This window comes from Caloenas nicobarica, chromosome 1 (assembly GCF_036013445.1).
Source record: "Caloenas nicobarica isolate bCalNic1 chromosome 1, bCalNic1.hap1, whole genome shotgun sequence".
NCBI classification, from domain to species: domain Eukaryota; kingdom Metazoa; phylum Chordata; class Aves; order Columbiformes; family Columbidae; genus Caloenas; species Caloenas nicobarica.
This window is the reverse complement of record NC_088245.1, coordinates 214,969,755-214,987,430: the sequence shown is the minus strand read 5'-3', so window position 1 is coordinate 214,987,430 and position 17,676 is coordinate 214,969,755. Positions and strand designations below refer to the sequence as shown.

The following is a 17,676-nucleotide window of genomic DNA, read 5'->3' as shown; positions in this document are numbered from 1 at the left end:
AGCCCAAAGGGCCTGGGGAAGAGGAAGGGCAGGGTTTGCCGGCCTGGGGTGCTGGTGCTGGGGGAGGAACTGGGCTGGGAATGGGGCTGGGAGAACTGGTGATGCTGGTTTTCTTGGGCTGAGCTGTGGGGCGGCCGCGGTTCGGCTGCCGGAGCTGCCGCTGGTTACGGCTCTGCCACCGACGCACCGAGCGGCCCTGGTCATGTCACTTAACCCCCCGGCACCTCGTTTGGGGTGGCGATGGTTTAACAGGGTGCGGGGGCTGCGTGTGTCACCTCTGCGGTGGCGATGGCTTTGCCGGGGCTGGCGGAGGCCTCCCCATTGCATGCGTGGGTCATTAAGCTAACGAGCTCGGCCCTCGTTACTGCCGTGCGTGCTCCTGCTACCTGTAGCTGATGCTGGGGACACTGGGCGCAGGGTGTCCCCAATGCTGGGGACACTGGTGCATGGTGTCCCCAATGCTGGGGACACTGGCATAGGGTGTCCCCTAATGTGGGGGACATTGGTGCAGGGTGTCCCCCGATGCTGGGGACATTGGTGCAGGGTGTCCCCAATGCTGGGGACATTGGTGCAGGGTGTCCCCAATGCTGGGGACGCTGGCATAGGATGTCCCCTAATGCGGGGGACATTGGTGCAGGGTGTCCCCCGATGCGGGGGACATTGGTGCAGGGTGTCCCCGATGCGGGGGACACTGGTGCATGGTGTCCCCAGTGCTGGGGACACTGGCATAGGATGTCCCCCAATGCTGGGGACATTGGTGCAGGGTGTCCCCCAATGCTGGGGACACTGGATGCAGGATGTCACTTAATGCAGGGGATGCTGGTGCAGGGTGTCCCCCATGCTGGGGACACTGGGAGCAGGGTGTCTCCTAAAGCTGGGGACACTGGGCACAGGATGTCCCCCCATGCTGGGGACACTGGTGCGGGTTTTTTCCCCCTTACTGCGGACACTGGTGCAGGGTGTCCCCCATGCTGGGGACACTGGTGCAGGGTGTCCCCCATGCTGGGGACACTGGGTGTAGGATGTTCCCTAATGCTTGGGACACTGGTCGCAGGGTGTCCCCCCATGCTGGGGACACTGGTGCGGGTTTTTTCCCCCTTACTGGGGACACTGGTGCAGGGTGTCCCCCAATAAGTTGGGGACGCCCAAGCGGGGCTGGTGAGGACGTGGCAGCTGCGGGACCCCCCCCAGACATCAAGCCCCCCCCATTTGAGAGCAGAGGGGGTGGCCGAGCCCCTCGGTCCGCACTCTGGGGACAATGGGGACCGTCCCCTGTCACCCCCAGCATCTCCATCCCCAGCGCAGGTTCGGGATGGGGTTTAGGGGGGTCTGTCCCCCCCGTTTCACCACATTTAAGTCTCTTACAACCCGGTTTCCTAATCCCGGGCAGGAATGCGGTGGCTCAGCACGGGGAGGATTTAGGAGCCGATATGGGGGGGTGACAGCGCTGGGGTCACCCCTCCGGGTCCCCGTCTGGGTGACAGCGGCTTTTTGCCTCGAGAATTCCAGTTTCTGGGATTTTCTCATCTCTTTTTGGCCAGAAGCGAAACGATTAATGATTTGCGGGGGGGGACCCTGATGGATTATTTACTCAGTGAGGGCTGGAGGGTGACGATGACAATGACAATGAGCCCGGCGGGTCCCTCAGTGGAGTTTTGTCCCCTGTCCCCATCCCCAATGGCCACTCCAGTGCCAGAATTGCGCCCAAGCGCCCGGTGGGTGCATTTCCCCCCCCATTTCGGGGATTTGGGGTTTACTGGGACCAGTGTCACGGTCCTGGGCACGACTGGTTTCTCTGGTGTCACCGGTGTCCCCGTCGCTCCTTCACGCGCACGAGATGGTTTTTGCAGCCTGAAGTGAAGCCAAACGGTGCCGGGGACGGTGACGATACCGGGGTGTCCGTGTTTGGGGGTGCCGGGGGGCTGTGCCCGGTCAGCGCGGTGACAAGGACAAACGTGTCACACGCGCTGCCCACGTCAGGGCGGGAGCAGCGGCCGCGCGAACGTCCCCAAAACCGCAACCGGGGGGGCCGGAGCCGCCTGAGTCACAGAAAATGTGACTGTCACGGGCAGATTTCCTGACATTTTGGGTATTTTCGGCAGCAGGAAATCCTCCAGCTCAGATTTGGTGGGTCTAAAAAAAACCTCCGGTGGACCCCAAATTAGACGTGTCACCGGCGGTGCCGCGGGGAGGGCTGGGGACAGCGGGTGACAAGGAGAGCGTGTGCCCGCGGGGCTCGGGATTGGAGCCCTCTCCTGAAGCCGTGAGCTCGCCCTAAAGCCAAGTTTAAGAGCTGTGAGCTCTGCCTAAACCCAGGTTTAAGCCTGAGGAGCTGGCGGGTTGAGCGCCAGCGAGAGCTTGTGCTCGCTCGGTGCCTTGGGGACGTTTGTGGGGTTTGTGGGTTTGATGGGGCTGGGGACAACATGGGAGAGGGGACAGGGCTGGGGACATCCTGGGAGAGGGGACAGGGGCTCCTCTCATCACCCATGGCCACACAAAGGCTCTGTCCAGCCTCGGTGACATTCGGTGACATCCAGCCCCCTCCAGACCCGTCCGTCTGTCCGTGTCCCCCCGTCTGGGCTCACTCGAGCAGGAGCTGGGGACAGGGACCCACGGCGGGGGTGACATTTGGACATCCCAAGTGGGACATTTGGACACCCCAAGTGGGACATTCAGATGCCCCAAGTAGGACATTTGGACACGCCAAGACACTTGGACACCTCAAGTGGGACATTCGGACGCCCCAAGCGGGACACTCGGTCGTTCCCGCATCCTTGCACCCCCACTTCAGGGGACATACCAGTGACCCGGTGGGGACACGGGGCGGGACACAGGGGTGGGGACACCCCCCTAAAACCCAGGGCGATGTTGGGTTTAGGCCCCTGCACCAGCTTAAGCCTGATCCCAACCTTGAGCTTATCCGTGTCCTCTCCATCCCCAGGTCCTGACGCCGCCTGAGATGCTCTGAGCGCTGTGGGGTCTCTGCGGCCGCGTCCCCCCCCAAAAAAAACCCTATGGAGGACGAGGAGGAGGGGGCGTCCGTGCCGGGGGGGTCCCTGCCGGTGGCCGCCTGGCTGGGGGCCCTTCACTTGGACCAGTACGCGGAGCGTTTCGAGCGGCGGGGGCTGCGGCGGGTGGGCGAGTGCCGGGCGCTGACGGACGAGGCGCTGGGCGCTTTGGGGGTGCGGCTGCCCGGCCACCGCCGCCGCATCCTCCTGGGGCTCCAAAAAGCTTTCGCCGACACCCCCTACCCCGCCGGGACCCCCCCCAGGAAACCCGTCCCCCTCAAACGCCACATTTTCCGCCCGGCGGTGGTGCCGGAGCAGTCGGGGACACCCCCGGTGGCGCAGCGGGGGGCGAGCGTCACCCAGCTGCCCCCACCCATCCCGCCCAGGGTGGGCTGTCAACCCCCAGTCAAATTTTCTGTCTCGCTAAGGGGGGGCAGCCCGGAGCCCCCACCCTCGCCCCAAAGCCGCCCCCCGGCCCCGGAGGTGCCCCCGCTCGCCGAAGTGGGGGTGAGACCCCCCCCGCTGCCCCCGCTGCCGGCCAAGCGGCACCAGCTGGAAGTCAAGGGAGCGTTCCCGGAGACCCCCCCGGCGGCCGCCCCCCCGCCAGTGCTGCCCCCCAGGGCTGCGCCCCACAGGAGGTAAGGGGGGGTTCTGGGGGGTGGGACACTGGGTGCGTGTGGTGATGGAGAGGGGTGCTTGGGGGTGCCCACCTCCCCCCAAGGGCACAGCACATCTTTTGGGGGTGCCCACCCTCCCCAAATCCACCTGGGGGTACCCACCCCTACACACACATCCCCTGGGGGTACCTACCCCCCCCAACCCCCAAAACTTCCCCCTGGGGGTACCCACGCCCCCAGCACATCCATCTCAGGGTACCCCCCCATCCAACCCCAGCACATCACCTGGGGGCACCCCCAGCCCCCCACAAATATCCCTCTGGGGTTACCCGCCCCCCCCCCGGCCCAAAGCTTCTTCTGGGGGTACCCACAACCCCCCAAAACATCCCCTTGAGGGTAACCCCCCCTCAAAGAGCACAGCGCATTTTCTGGGGGTACCCACCCCCCAAAACATCACCCTGGGGGTACCCACCTCTCCCCAGCCCAAAGCATCTTCTGGGGGTACCCACAGCCCCCCAGAACATCACTCTGGGGGTCCCCCCCCCCCACCCCCCGCAGGTTTTTGGGGAGACCCCCCTGCCCTTGGGGGTTGAGGGGGACAGTGGTGACCCCCCTCTCCTGTGCTTTGTGTCCCCCGTGGGGTGACCCAGCTCCTGTCCCCAGGGGACACCCCGGCACTGACAGTGTCCCTGTCACCGCGTTTCTGCACCAGGGGGGTCCCCAAACCTACCCCCCTGGGGCTGCTCTGACCGGGGGGACACTGGTGACCAGTGACACCGGTGGCCCCGGTTCGGTGACAATTTGATGGCAGTTTAGTGACAGCTTAGTGCACATTTGGTGCCAGTTTGGTGACAGTTCTGTCCCAGTTTGGTGACATTTTGGTGACAGTTTGGTATCAGTTTGGTGCTGGTTTTATGCCAGTTTGGTGCTGATTTTGGTGCCAGTTTGGTGACAATTTGGTGCCAGTTTGGTACCAGCTTGGTGCCAGTTGGATATCAGTTTGGTACCAGTTTGGTTCCAGTTTGGTACCAGTTTGGTGCTGGTTTGGTGACAGTTTGGTATCAGTACAGTGACAACCTGGTGCTGGTTTGGTACCAGTTTCGTGCCAGTTCTGTGCCAGTTTGGTGGCAATTTGGTGCCAGTTCAGTCCCAGTTTGGTGCCGTTTCGGTGCCAGTTCGGTACCGGTCTGGTGACACTTTGGTGCCGGTTCGGTGCCGATTCTGCTGTTTTGGCGGCAGCTTGGTGACACTTTGGTGACAGTTCTGTCCCAGTTTGCTACCACTTTTGTGCCACTTTGATGCCGGTTCAGTCCCAGTTTGGTGACCCTTTGGTGCCGGTTCGGGCCCGGTTTGGTGACAGTTTGGTGGCACTTTGGTGGCAGTTCCGTCCCGGCCTTACTGTCACTCGGGCCACCCCAGGAAGTTTTGGCGGCGGCCGCAGGAAGTGCCGGGGGTGACGAGCTCCGGTCCCCGTGTGTCCCCCCCGCTGTCACCAGCCCCGGCCCCGCCGTGTCCCCGCCACCCGCCCAGGTAGGGATGTCACCGGTGCCACCATGGGGGACATGGGGGGACATGGGGAGGTCAGGACCTGCTCACCCCCCTCCGGGGTGTTCAAAGTTTGGGTGGCTCCAGCAGCAGCTGGATGGCGCTGGCGACGTTGTTTGTGTCGCCCCCCCCGGGTCCCTGTCCCCTCCCATGGCACTGGGCGGGGGGTGAGTAGAGCTGGGGGGGGATTTGTCCCCTGGGGGGTTCGGGGATGTCACAGCGGGGTTGGTGGCACCGGGCCAGGCGCTGACTCAGCTCGAGCTGGTGGTGACGTGTCCAGTGCTGGGGGGGGACAGGGACAGGGATGGGGACAGGGGGACAGGGATGGGAATGGGGACACAGGGACGGGGACAGGGGCAGGGACAGGGGGACAGGCATGGGGACACAGGGACGGGAACAAAGGGATAGAGAAATGGGGACAGGGGGACAGGGATGGGGACACAGGGGTGGGGGCAGGGGGACAGGGACAGGGATGGGAATGGGGACACAGGGACGGGGACAGGGGCAGGGACAGGGGGACAGGGATGGGTACACAGGGACGGGAACAAAGGGACGGGAACAAAGGGATGGAGAAATGGGGACAGGGGGACAGGGATGGGGACACAAGGATGGGGACGAGGGGACAGGAATGGGGACACAGGGACAGGGATGGGGATGAGGGGACAGGGGACAGGGATGGGGACATGGGGACAGGGGGATGGGGGTAGGGACGGGGGGACAGGGGACAGGGATGGGGACAGGGGGATGGGAATGGGGACAGGGGACAGGGGTGGGGACAGGGGACGGGGGGGGACATGGGGACAGGGGGATGGGGGTAGGGACGGGGGGACAGGGGACAGGGGTGGGGACAGGGGACAGGGGTGGGGACATGGGGACAGGGGGCTGGGGACGAGGGGACAGGGGACAGGGGTGGGGACATGGGGACAGGGGGCTGGGGGCACAGGGACAGGGGTATGGCGATGGGGACAGGGGGACAGAGATGGGGACAGGAACAGGGACATGTCCTGGGACACGGCACCCACGCAGCCCCCCTGTGCCACAGGGATGTGTTTCGGGGTGTTTTGTCCCCACGGTGGCTCTGGGGGGACACTGGGGACACCGTGGGGACCCCACAGCCTGTGCCAGCGCCTGGGCCAGTGTGACATATACATTGCACCTATGGATGATGGAGAAATATTATGGGCTGGCTCCTGGTGTGCACAGCAGTATGTGCACCTTGCTCTGTCTATATATATGTGTGTGTGTGTGTGTATATATGTGTGTGTATATATAAATATATATACATATATATATGTACACATATAGGGTATATATGTGCCAGGGCTTGATCACTCTTGTGGGTATAGACAGGAATGTATGGATGAATCGGTTAGTTGTGTGTGTGTGCGTGTATATATATACGTGTATATATATGTATACACATATATATATATATATAAAAAATATGCTGTATGTGCTGGTGCATGATTGCTATAGCAGGTACGTGCTGGGGACACAGGGACAGGGAGACAGGGATGGGGACAGGGGGACAGGGATGAGGACATAGGGATGGCGATGGGGGACAGGGAGGAGCACACAGAGATGGGGACAGGGGGACAGGGATGGGGACACAGGGATGGGGATAGGGAAGGGGACAGAGAGAAAGGGAAGGGGACACAGGGATGGGGACACAGGGATGGGAACAGGGGGACAAGGATGGGGACACAGGGATGGGGACAGGGACACAGGGACAGGGATGGGGACACAGGGATGGGGACAGGAGCACAAGGATGGGAACATAGGGATGGGGACAAGGACAGGGGGACAGGGACGGGGACATAGGGATGGGGACAGGGGCGGGGACACAGGGATGCAGACAGGGATGGGGACACAAGGATGGGGACAGGTAGACAGGGATGGAGACACAGGGACAGGAGGATGGGGATGGGGACATAGAGATGGGGACAGGGGGACAGGGATGGGGACATAGGGATGGGGATAGGGAAGGGGACAGAGAGAAAGGGAAGGGGACACAGGGATGGGGACACAGGGGTGGGAACAGGGGGACAAGGATGGGGACACAGGGATGGGGACAGGGGGACAGGGATGAGGACATAGGGATGGCGATGGGGGACAGGGAGGAGCACACAGAGATGGGGACAGGGGGACAGGGATGGGAACACAGGGACAGGGCGATAGGGAAGGGGACAGAGAGAAAGGGAAGGGGACACAGGGATGGGGACACAGGGATGGGAACAGGGGGACAAGGATGGGGACACAGGGATGGGGACAGGGACACAGGGACAGGGATAGGGACACAGGGATGGGGACAGGGACAGGGGGACAGGGACAGGGACATAGGGATGGGGACAGGAACGGGGACACAGGGATGCAGACAGGGATGGGGACACAAGGATGGGGACAGGTAGACAGGGATGGGGACACAGGTACAGGAGAATGGGGATGGGGACATAGAGATGGGGACAGGGGGACAGGGATGGGGACATAAGGATGGGGACAGGGGACAGGGATGGGGACATAGGGATGGGGATAGGGAAGGGGACAGAGAGAAAGGGACGGGGACACAGGGATGGGGACAGAAGGACAAGGATGGGGACTTAGGGATGGAGACAGGGATGGGGACACAGGAACGGAGACACAGGAATAGGGACAGGGAGACAGGGACAAGGACACAGGAATGGGGTTGGGGACACAGGGATGGGGACACAGGGACAGGGGAATGGGGACGGGGGGACAGGGATGGGGACACTTGCCCACCCCGGGCTGGGGAAGCGCTGGAGCAGCCCTGCGGGGGCAAGCGCCCCTGGGGGGGCATTACAGCAGCATTTTTGGGGTGATGCCCCAGCCCCCAGCTCCCCCGCCTTCCGGCTGTGCCACCGTGGTCACCGGTGCTTCTCCAGCTGCTGGGGCCAGGCTGGGGGGGTCGCATTGTGTCCCCCCAGCTTTCTGAGGTCACACTGACCCCCCCCAACCACTTCGGGGTCCCACTCTCCCCTACCAGCCCTGTGGGGTCCCACTGACCCCCTCTGACCACTTTGGGGTCCCACTGTCCCCCCCCGTCCTTTGGGGTCCCACTGACCCCCTCCAACTATTTTGGGATCCCACTGATCCCCGCCAGCACTTTGGGGTCCCTGTGACCCCCCTCCCCAACCTTTTGGGGTCCCACTGACCCCCTCCCCAATCCTTTGGGGTCCCACTGACCCTCCCCCAGTCTTTTGGGGTCCCACTGTCCCTCTCCGACCACTTTGGGGTCCCTGTGATCCTCCCCATCCCTCTGAGGTCCCACACCCCCCCAACCCCTTTGGGGTCCCACTGACCCCCTCTGACCACGTTGGGGTCTCTGTGATCCCCCCCAGCTCTCTGGGGTCCCACTGTCCTTCCCCAGCCCTGGGCCAAGGCGCAGGAGGTGACAGTGACATCTCAGTCGGGGTGTCCCAGAGGTCGGCGGCACAGCCCGAGGGCACAGCGGTGGCCCCAGCAGAGGTTTGGCTTGGGGTGACATCGCCCCCCCATCACCCCCACTCTGGGCACGGGGGGCCCAACCGAGCCGTTACTGCTGGGGGGGGACACAACAGATAAGACACTTGTCACTTCCCTAATGTCACCCTTGTCACCGGCCACGTCCTGCCCGCGGCGGGGGGGACAGGGCTGGGGGGGTCAGGGGGTGGCTTCCGCCCCCGTGGGGGGGCTTGGGGGGGCTGAGCCACAAATGGTTTTGTCCCCAACCCCGCTGAGATGTCCCCAAAGAGGAGGTTGTCCTTGTCATCGTGCCGTGCCACCCAAACAGGGGACTGGGGGGGAACCGGGGGACCCGCACCCCCTGCCCTCATCCCTGCCCGCCCCCTGCCCGCATCCCTGCCCCCATCCCTGCCCGCCCCCTGCCCGCCCCCTGCCCGCCCCCTGCCCGCCCCCTGCCCGCATCCCTGCCCGCCCCCTGCCCGCATCCCTGCCCGCATCCCTGCCCGCATCCCTGCCCGCCCCCTGCCCGCATCCCTGCCCGCCCCCTGCCTGCATCCCTGCCCGCGGGCCCTAATGTATGGATGGTTGTGGCCGTTGCCATGGGAACGGCTGCTAGAAATGAGGTCACCGTCCCCCAGAGCCAGCGCTCCCTGTCACCCCCCCCAGCTCTGGGGACACATTCGAGCACCGGACGAGGGGCTGGGAGTCACTGGGGACAGGGACAGGGACAGAGACTGGCTGTCCCCAGGGTGCTGGTGGCATCCCTGGCTGTCCCCAGGGTGCTGGTGGCAACCTCAGCTATCCCCTGGGTGCTGGGGACATCCTTGACTGTCCCCAGGGTCCCCTGGGTGCTGGTGGCATCCTTGGCTGTCCCCTGGGTGCTGGTGGCAGCCTCAGCTGTCCCCAGGGTCCCCTGCATGCTGGTGGCATCCCTGGCTGTCCCCAGCGTCCTGGGGACATCCCTGGCTGTCCCCTGGGTGCTGGTGGCAGCTTCGATGGTCCTCAGTGTCCCTCTTGTCCCCTGGCCAAGCTTTTTGGGGACACAGCATCCTTGGGACACCCCGTGGCCACCAAAAAACCGCACGAGGAGCCGCCCCCCCGTGTTCCGACTGGAGGAATAATTAAAAATATCAATAAAAATAGCAAAACAGAATTAAAAAGTCAAAACAAACCCGAGGCGGGATGGCGGTTTCAAGGCTGTGGTGGCTCTCGGTGGCCTTGGGTGGCAGATAAGGGACCCGAGTGGCGGTGGCAGCGCCGGGAAGTGAAGCCGACACCAAAAAATATGATTTGGGGCTAAACCAGCAGCGTTAGAACCCCAGACAAGGTGATTTTTTTGCTGTTAGGAGTTGGGGTTTTGGGGCGGGCATGAGGCAGCGCTGGCTCCTGTCTCCGCAGTGTCCCCGTCCCCGAGGGTGGCCCCTTGTCCCCACCGGCCGCGCTTCCCCGTGCGAAGCCACCGACCAAGGTCCTCGTGCCCGAGTTCGGTGAGCACGGGGGGTCTGGGTCCCCCCCAATTATTATTCTATTATTTGTTGTTATTCTATTATTATTAAATTATTCTATTATTATCCTATTGTTACTTTATTGTTATTTTTATTATTTTATTAGTATTCCATTACTTATTGTTATTCTATTATTTTTCTATTATTTATTACCATTCTATTATTACTTTATTATTATTTTTAATTGTTCTATTAGTATCATAGTATTTATTTTTATTCTATTATTTTATAATTATTTTTCTTATTCTATTCTCTTTCTATTATTCATTACCATTCTGTTATTACTTTATTATTATTATTAATTATCCTATTAGTATTCTAGTATTTATTATTATTCTATTATAATTTATTATTATTTTTATTATTCTATTACTTATTATTCTATTATTATTTCTTATTATTCTATCATTATTTTTTATTATTCTATCAGTATTCTATTACTTATTATAATATTTAATTATTTCATCATTATTTTTATTATTTTATTACTAACTATATTTTTATTATTTTATCGTTATTTTTTATTATCATATGAGTATTCTATTATTTATCATTCTTCTATTATTACTTGTTATAATTTTTAGTATTCTATTACTTATTATTATTCTATTATTTTATTATTTCTAGTTATTCTATTAGCATTCTAGTATTTATTAATATTCTATTATTATTTTATTTTTAGTATTCTATTAGTATTCTATTAGTATTCTATCATCTATTATCTATTAAGTATTAGTATTATTAGTATTCTATTATTCTATTATTATTATCATCCTATTATTCTTGTTGTTCATTATTTTTGTTTTTTCTATTGTTCTAATTTTTATTATTATCCTATTACTATTTTTGTTACGTTCCTTATTTTCATTATCACCCCACGATTCATTACCCGTCCATTATTAATTTCCTTCATTCTATTATTAACGAACATTTCCCACGGCTGCGCAGGCTCCAGAGCTGCGGAATGAAGGGGGACGGAGGGAAAAACACCCCAAAAAACACCCCCCTGTGACCCCGATGTCACCAAGTCCCCTCCCGGTGGTGGCAGGAGGGTGGTGACGGTGTCCCCGTGGTGGCGGGGACAGACAGGGGGTGACAGGGGGGTGACAAGCCCCCTCTGTCCCAGTTCCCAACGTTTTCCTCCTTTTTTTGCCTCTTCCCAGATGACTCCGACTACGAAGACTCCGCCTGGGAGGAAGAACTAGCCGGAGCCGCAGGGGACATGGGGGACAAGGTTGGGGACATGGGGGACACGGTTGGGGACACTGCGGGGTGGGCAGGAGCGACGTGTCGGGGGGTCCACAGTGTCCCCAAGGGACAGACGCTGCTTTGGACTTGGGGTCGGATGACACTGGGGGGTGGCTGGAGAGGGAGTTTTGTCCCCACCGTGTCACCATTGTGTCCCCACAGGTCCCCAGTGGGTCCCCAGGGTCCCCCGACTGAATTTGGGGGGGAGGGGGCTGTGTCACCGAGACACCCCAAAAAATCCATTTTAGCACCAAACAAATTCCCAACTTTATTCTAACCAGAGCATTTTAGCCGCGAAGCCAACGAGGGTCCCCACAGGTCCCCAGGATCCCCCAACTGAATTTTTTGGGAGGCTATGTCACCGAGACGCCCCAAAACATCAATTTTAGCACCAAACCAACTCCCAACTTTATTCTAACCAGAGCATTTTAGCCACGAAACCAACGAGGAATGGGGTTTTATCCAAATTATTTAGCGCTCCGGCAACGTGAGGCGCAGGTTGGCGCACCGGTGGGGGAAATTGTTGTGGGAGAATAATGAGGATCATCTATGGCGTGCACACGTTAACTCACAAAAAAAACCCCAAAACAGTAAAAAAACCCCAAACAAAGCTTAAAAACCCAAACCAGCCAACCGAACAAAATAAAGCAAGAAAAACCCCAGAGCAAAAACCCCCAAAAAACAGAATTCAAGGCACTGGGGGAAGCAGCAGACCCAGGACACGCGGGCGGTGATTTGGGCTTTTTTTACCCTTTTTTTCTGCGTTTCTCCGTCCGTCCCGGTGCAGGGAGGGGGTCAGTGGTGCTGGGGTGTCCCTGTCACCCCGTTTGTCCCCGCAGGAGGACGTGGAGCCGGGGCGGCCGCGGTCCCTGCGCGTCAGCAGCTTGTTCAGCGAGGACGAGCTGGTCGAGGATTATTTCCGCGCTCCCCCCGCCGGGTAGGGCTGGGCTGCCAGGGGGCGTGCAAGGGGGGGACACGAGTGTGCAAGGGGGGACACGAGTGTGCAAGGGTGGGCAGGGACGCTTGCACGCGTGTGCATGGACAGGTGGGGGATCTGTATGTCTGCACTTGGGGTTATCTGTGCATGCGTGTGCACGGCTGGGGACGCTTGTGCAAGGGGGTGTGTGCACAGCTGAGGGTGTGCATGCACAGCTGAGGATGCTTGTGCAAGGGTGTGTGTGCACATCTGGGGATGCTCGTGTGAGGGTGTGTGTGCACAGGTGGGGACGCTTGTGCAAAGGCGCACACATCCGAGGAAGCTTGTGCAAAACTGTCCATGCACAGCTGGGGACAATTGTGCAGGGGTGTGCGCACAGCTAGAGACACTTGTGCAACAATGTGCGTGCAGAGCTGGGGGTGCTCGTGCGAAGGTGAGCATGCACAGCTGGAGATACTTGTGCAACAGTGTGCGTGCACATCTGAGGATGCTTGTGCAAGGGGGTGTGGGGGTGGCTGGGGATGCTCGTGCAGGGATATGCACAGCTGGGGATGCTTGTGCAAGAGTGTGTGTGCTCAGCTCAGGAGGCTTTTGCAAGGGTGTGTGTGCACAGCTGGGGATGTTCATGCAGGGGCATGTGTGCATGTCTGGGGATATTTGTGCAAGGGTGTGCAGGCACAGCTGGGGATGCTCGTGCAAGGGTGTGCATGCACAGAGAGGGATGCTTGTGCAAGAGTGTGTGCACAGCTGGGGAGGCTTGTGCAGGGGTGCGTGCGCACAGATGGGGATGCTCCTGCAAGAGCGTGCACAACTGGGGATGCTTGTGCAAGGGTGAGTGTGCATGGCTGATGATGCTCGTGCAAGGGTGCATGCACAGCTGAGGATGCTCGTGCAAGGCGGTGTGTGCATGGCTGAGGCTGCTTGTGCAAGGGTGTGTGCGCACAGCTGGAGATGATTGTGCAAGGGTGTGTGTGCACAGCTGGAGACGATTGTGCAAGGGCGTGTATACACAACTGGGAATGCTTGTGTGGGGGTGTGTATGCACGGCTGGGGTGTGTGTGTGCACAACCAGGGATGCTTGTGCAAGGCCATGTGTGCACTTCTGGGGATACTCACGCAAGGGTGCATGTGTGCACAGCTGTGGATACCTGTGCAAGGGTGTGCACGGCTGGGGATGCTTGTGCAAGGGATGCGCATGCAAATCCCTGTGTGGGGAATGCTTGTGCGTACGTGCGCACACGCACAGATGGTGGTATTTTGCACGCACGTGTGTGCTTGCACGTGTAGGCGGGGGATGCGTGTGCAAGGGATGCTGGTGCACGTACGTGCACGGATCCGGCTTCACGGGACACGTGTGCACGTCTCTGCTTTGGGGCTGTGACCCCGGGGGTGTCCCTGTCCCCCCTCCCCAGGCTCTCTGCTGTCCCCAGACCTTGGGGGACACACCGGGACCCCCTCCAGGGGACTGTCACCACAGTCCCCGCTCACAAACACCCGGCGCCTCGGGGAAGGGCAAGGGGAGGCCGAAATGTGCGGGAGGGGGGACACGGCCACCCCCCCGGGATCCGCCAGCTCTTAACCCTCCTCCCGGTCCCCAGTGGTGGCAGCGGCTGCGGTGACATTGGGGACAGCATGGACAGCACCGCCACCGCCGCCACCGCCCCGCTCTCACCCACCGTCAAAGCCGGGTGGCTGGACAAGAACCCGCCGCAGGGGTGAGTGACGTCCCGGGGGGGACACGGACCCCCCGCCCTGGTGCTGAGATGCTCCCCCCTTTTTTCCACCTGTCATTCCTGCTCACCAGGTGTAATTTTGCATTTCACAGCCCTAATCCCCCCATTTTGCACCCCCAAACCCAGCGCTTTGCAGCCTGACCCCCGGTGTTTTGCAGCCCCAACCCTGGTGTTTTGTGTCCCAAACCCCAGCATTTTGCAGTCCTGACCCCGGCATTTTGCACCCCAAACATCAGTGTTTTGCGGCCCCAACCCTGACATTTTGCACCCCCAACTCCAGCGTTTTGCAGCTCCGACTCCAGCATTTTGTAGCCCCAACCCCAGCGTTTTGCAGCCTGAACTCCAGCGTTTCACAGTTGATGACTTGCAGCGTTTCACCCTGATGTTTTGCAGCCCCAACCCCAGCATTTTGTACTCCCAAACCCAGCATTTTGCAGCCCCAATGTGGACCTTTTGCAGCCCCAGCCGGGCATTTTGCACCCTCAACCGTGGTGTTTTGCAGCCCTGACCCCAGCATTTCGCGTCCCCAGCCCAGGCATTTTGTAGCCCCAACTCTGGTGTTTTGTAGCCCCAACCCCAGCATTTTGCACTCCCAAACCCAGTGTTTCGTGACTCCCAACTCTGACATTTTGCACCCCGAACCCCAGCGTTTTGCAGCCCCGACTCCGGCATTTTGTAGCCCCAACCCCAGCGTTTTGCAGCCTGAACTCCAGTGTTTCACAGTTCCAATCCCAGCGTTTTGCACTCCCAAAACCAGTGTTTTATAGCTCCAACCCTGATGTTTTGCAGCCCCAACCCCAGCATTTTGCACTCCCAAACCCAGTATTTTGCAGCCCCAATGTGGACCTTTTGCAGCTCCGATGTGGGACTTTTGCAGCCCCAACCCCGGCATTTTGCACCCTGAACTCCAGCGTTTCGCAGCCCTGACCCCAGCATTTCGTGTCCCCAGCCCTGGCATTTTGCAGCCCCAACCCTGGTGTTTTGCACCCTGAACCCCAGCATTTCACAGCCCCAAACCTGGTGTTTTACAGCCCCAACCCCAGTGTTTTGTGTCCCCAACCCAGGTATTTTGCAGTTCCAACTCTGGCATTTTGCAGCCCCAGCCCTGGTGTTTTGCACCCCTAACCCAGGTGTCTTGCAGCCCCAGCCCTGGTGTTTTGCACCCTGAAACCAGCAGCCCCAACTCTGGCATTTTGCACCCTCAACCCCAGAGTTTTGCAGCCCTAACCCCAGTGTTTCGCAGCCCCAACCCTGATGTTTCATGGCCCAAACTCCAGCATTTTGCAGCCCCAACCTGGGCCTTTTGCACCCCCAATGCCAGCATTTTGTAGCCACAACCCTGGCGTTTTGCGCTCCCAAATCCAGCGTTTTGTGGCTCCAACCCTGACATTTCTCAGCCCCGACCCCAGTGTTTTACAGCTCCGACCTCAACATTTTGCGGCCCTAAATATGGTGTTTCGCAGCCCCAGCCCTGGCGTTTTGCATCCCCAATCCTGGCATTTTGTGCCCCCAACTCTGGCATTTTGCACCCTGAGTCCCGGCATTTTACAGCCCCAACCCCAGTGTTTCACAGCCCCGACCCTGGCATTTTGTGCCCCCAACCTGGGTGTTTTTCACCCTGAACCCCAGTGTTTTGCAGCACCAACCATGGTGATGCTGGCATTTTGTAGCCGTCAATCACACCCCCTCCATTTTGCAGCCCCACCCCTGGAGATGTGAATATGAGGGATATTTGGGGGCCCTTTAATCTGGGCTGTGAGGAAGCCCCGAGGCTGCAGCCCCCCGAGGAGGAGAAGGGGGAAGCTCCAGCTGCTGGGGAACTGGGAGCAACTGGGAGGACACTGGGAAGCTGGAGAAGCTGCTCTGACACTGGAGCCTGGGGAAGGCGATGGCAGGAAAACCAGAAACCCCAAACTGGGGTTCAGAGCAAGGGTCCCTGCACCCCCTCGGACAGGGACAAACTCCTTCTTGGGGACAGGACCGAGCGCTTTTCACCTCCGTTGCTGCTGCCGACCACGTCAAGGCCAAACGTGGAGTCACATGCGGCGATGGCGAAATCCTTCCTGAGCAAACAAGCCTTTAAGCAACCGCCGCCAGGGCTGGTTCGGTGTCTCCTGCAGCCCTGACACCACCATGGATGGGCTGCGAGGGGATGGGGGTTCCTGGGGGGGCTCTGCTTGAGCTCTGGGGTCCCCCCTCTTCCCCGATGGAGCCCCAGGTGCCGCCAACCCCACCTGGCACAATTGAGCCCACCCCAAATGGTAGGTCCTGAGCAGGAATTGCAAATAGGGATTTTTGGGGGGCTGTTAGGGTCAGCCCCCCCCTTTTCCTGGGCGGAGGAAAGCATGGAGTCCCCATGGCTGTCCCCAGCGGTGACATGAGGGCTGGGGACACAGTGTGGGATCGATGGCAAAGGTGACCTGGGGCTTTTGGCAACTGGGGCGTGAAGGCACGAGCCGAGTCACCCCTCAAGTTCAAGGACACACAGTGCAGCCTGGGGCTGGACAGGGGGCTGCTCCAGTCCGGGGGCGTCCAGCAGCCCCTGTCCCATGCGGAGGGTGCAGCTGTGTCACCCTGTCCCCTCCGCCGGGTCCCTCCCCAGGTCCTACATCTACCAGAAGCGCTGGGTGAAGCTGGACGCCGACTACCTCCGCTATTTCGACAGTGAAAAGGTGGGCAAGGAGGGAGGATCTGAGCGGGGTCAGGGTGAGAAGGTGGCGGGGGGGCCACCCCAGTGAGGCCACGTCCCTCTGGGCCATGTCCTTGCCGAGGGGCAGCATCCCCGGGACGGGTGCTGGGGTGGGATGCAGGATGCTCGGAGCCACCCAGACAGGGATGCTCTCAGCATTTTGAGCACCAGGAGGGTCCCCATCCCATCGCCCCGAGGTGACCCATGTGTCTGTCTGTCCTTCGCCTTTTCCCCCTCTCCAGGACGCCTATTCCAAACGCTTCATCCCCGTCTCCTCCATCTCCCGCGTCGCCAGCGTTGGGGACCAGAAATTCGAGGTCGTCACCAACAACCGTAACTTCGTGTTTCGGGCCGAGAGCGACGGTGAGTGACGGGGGGGGGTCCCTGCTGCGGAGTGTCCCCTCCCCTGGCCCAAGAGGGGGCTGATCCTGACCTGTGTGTCCCCTTGTCCCCGCAGCCGATCGGAACGAGTGGATCCGAACCCTGCAGCAGATGGCGGAGGAGCGGAAGAGCAAAGCTCCGGAGAGGACATCGATGTCGCCGAGCGCCAACGGTGCCATCGAGCCGGCCGACAAGAGCGGCTTCCTGGAGCTGCGGGGCTTTAAGCACAAACTCTTCGTGGCCGTGGCTGGGGACAGAGTTTTCCTCTACAAGAACGCGGAGGTGGGTGGCTGGGGCGAGGCTACGAGGGACACCGTGACACTTTGAGGGGGACCCTGGTGTTACTTTGAGGGGGACCCCGATGCCGCTTCGATGGGCACTTGTCCTGGTTTTGTTAAAAACAAGACAAGTTTCTCTTTTAGTGAATTTTCCTTTCAGCTGAAGTCTCCTGACTAACTGCACTTCACATCTACAGAGCAGCAGTGAGCAGGGACACCCCAGGGCTGTCACCCCCCAAACTGGGGACATCCAAGCTGCACCCTCACCCTCCTCCA

General features: G+C 59.5%; 1 protein-coding gene across 3 annotated transcripts in view; it reads left to right on the top strand.

Moving 5' to 3' along the window:
* The first annotated feature begins 3,010 nt into the window (after positions 1-3,010).
* Positions 3,011-17,676, top strand: part of ARAP1 (ArfGAP with RhoGAP domain, ankyrin repeat and PH domain 1) — a 34,949-nt gene continuing 20,283 nt past the window's right edge. For 2 of the 3 annotated variants that reach the window (XM_065629267.1, XM_065629261.1), the window contains exons 1-7: positions 10,096-10,116; positions 11,298-11,368; positions 12,222-12,319; positions 13,918-14,034; positions 16,655-16,724; positions 16,984-17,104; positions 17,199-17,404. In XM_065629267.1, the coding sequence (XP_065485339.1) occupies positions 11,357-11,368; positions 12,222-12,319; positions 13,918-14,034; positions 16,655-16,724; positions 16,984-17,104; positions 17,199-17,404 (624 nt within the window). In that variant the 5' untranslated portion in view covers positions 10,096-10,116; positions 11,298-11,356. Of the gene's footprint in view, positions 3,647-10,027; positions 10,117-11,297; positions 11,369-12,221; positions 12,320-13,917; positions 14,035-16,654; positions 16,725-16,983; positions 17,105-17,198; positions 17,405-17,676 lie in introns of those variants that run through there. The other variant, XM_065629274.1, reaches the window with a different exon arrangement.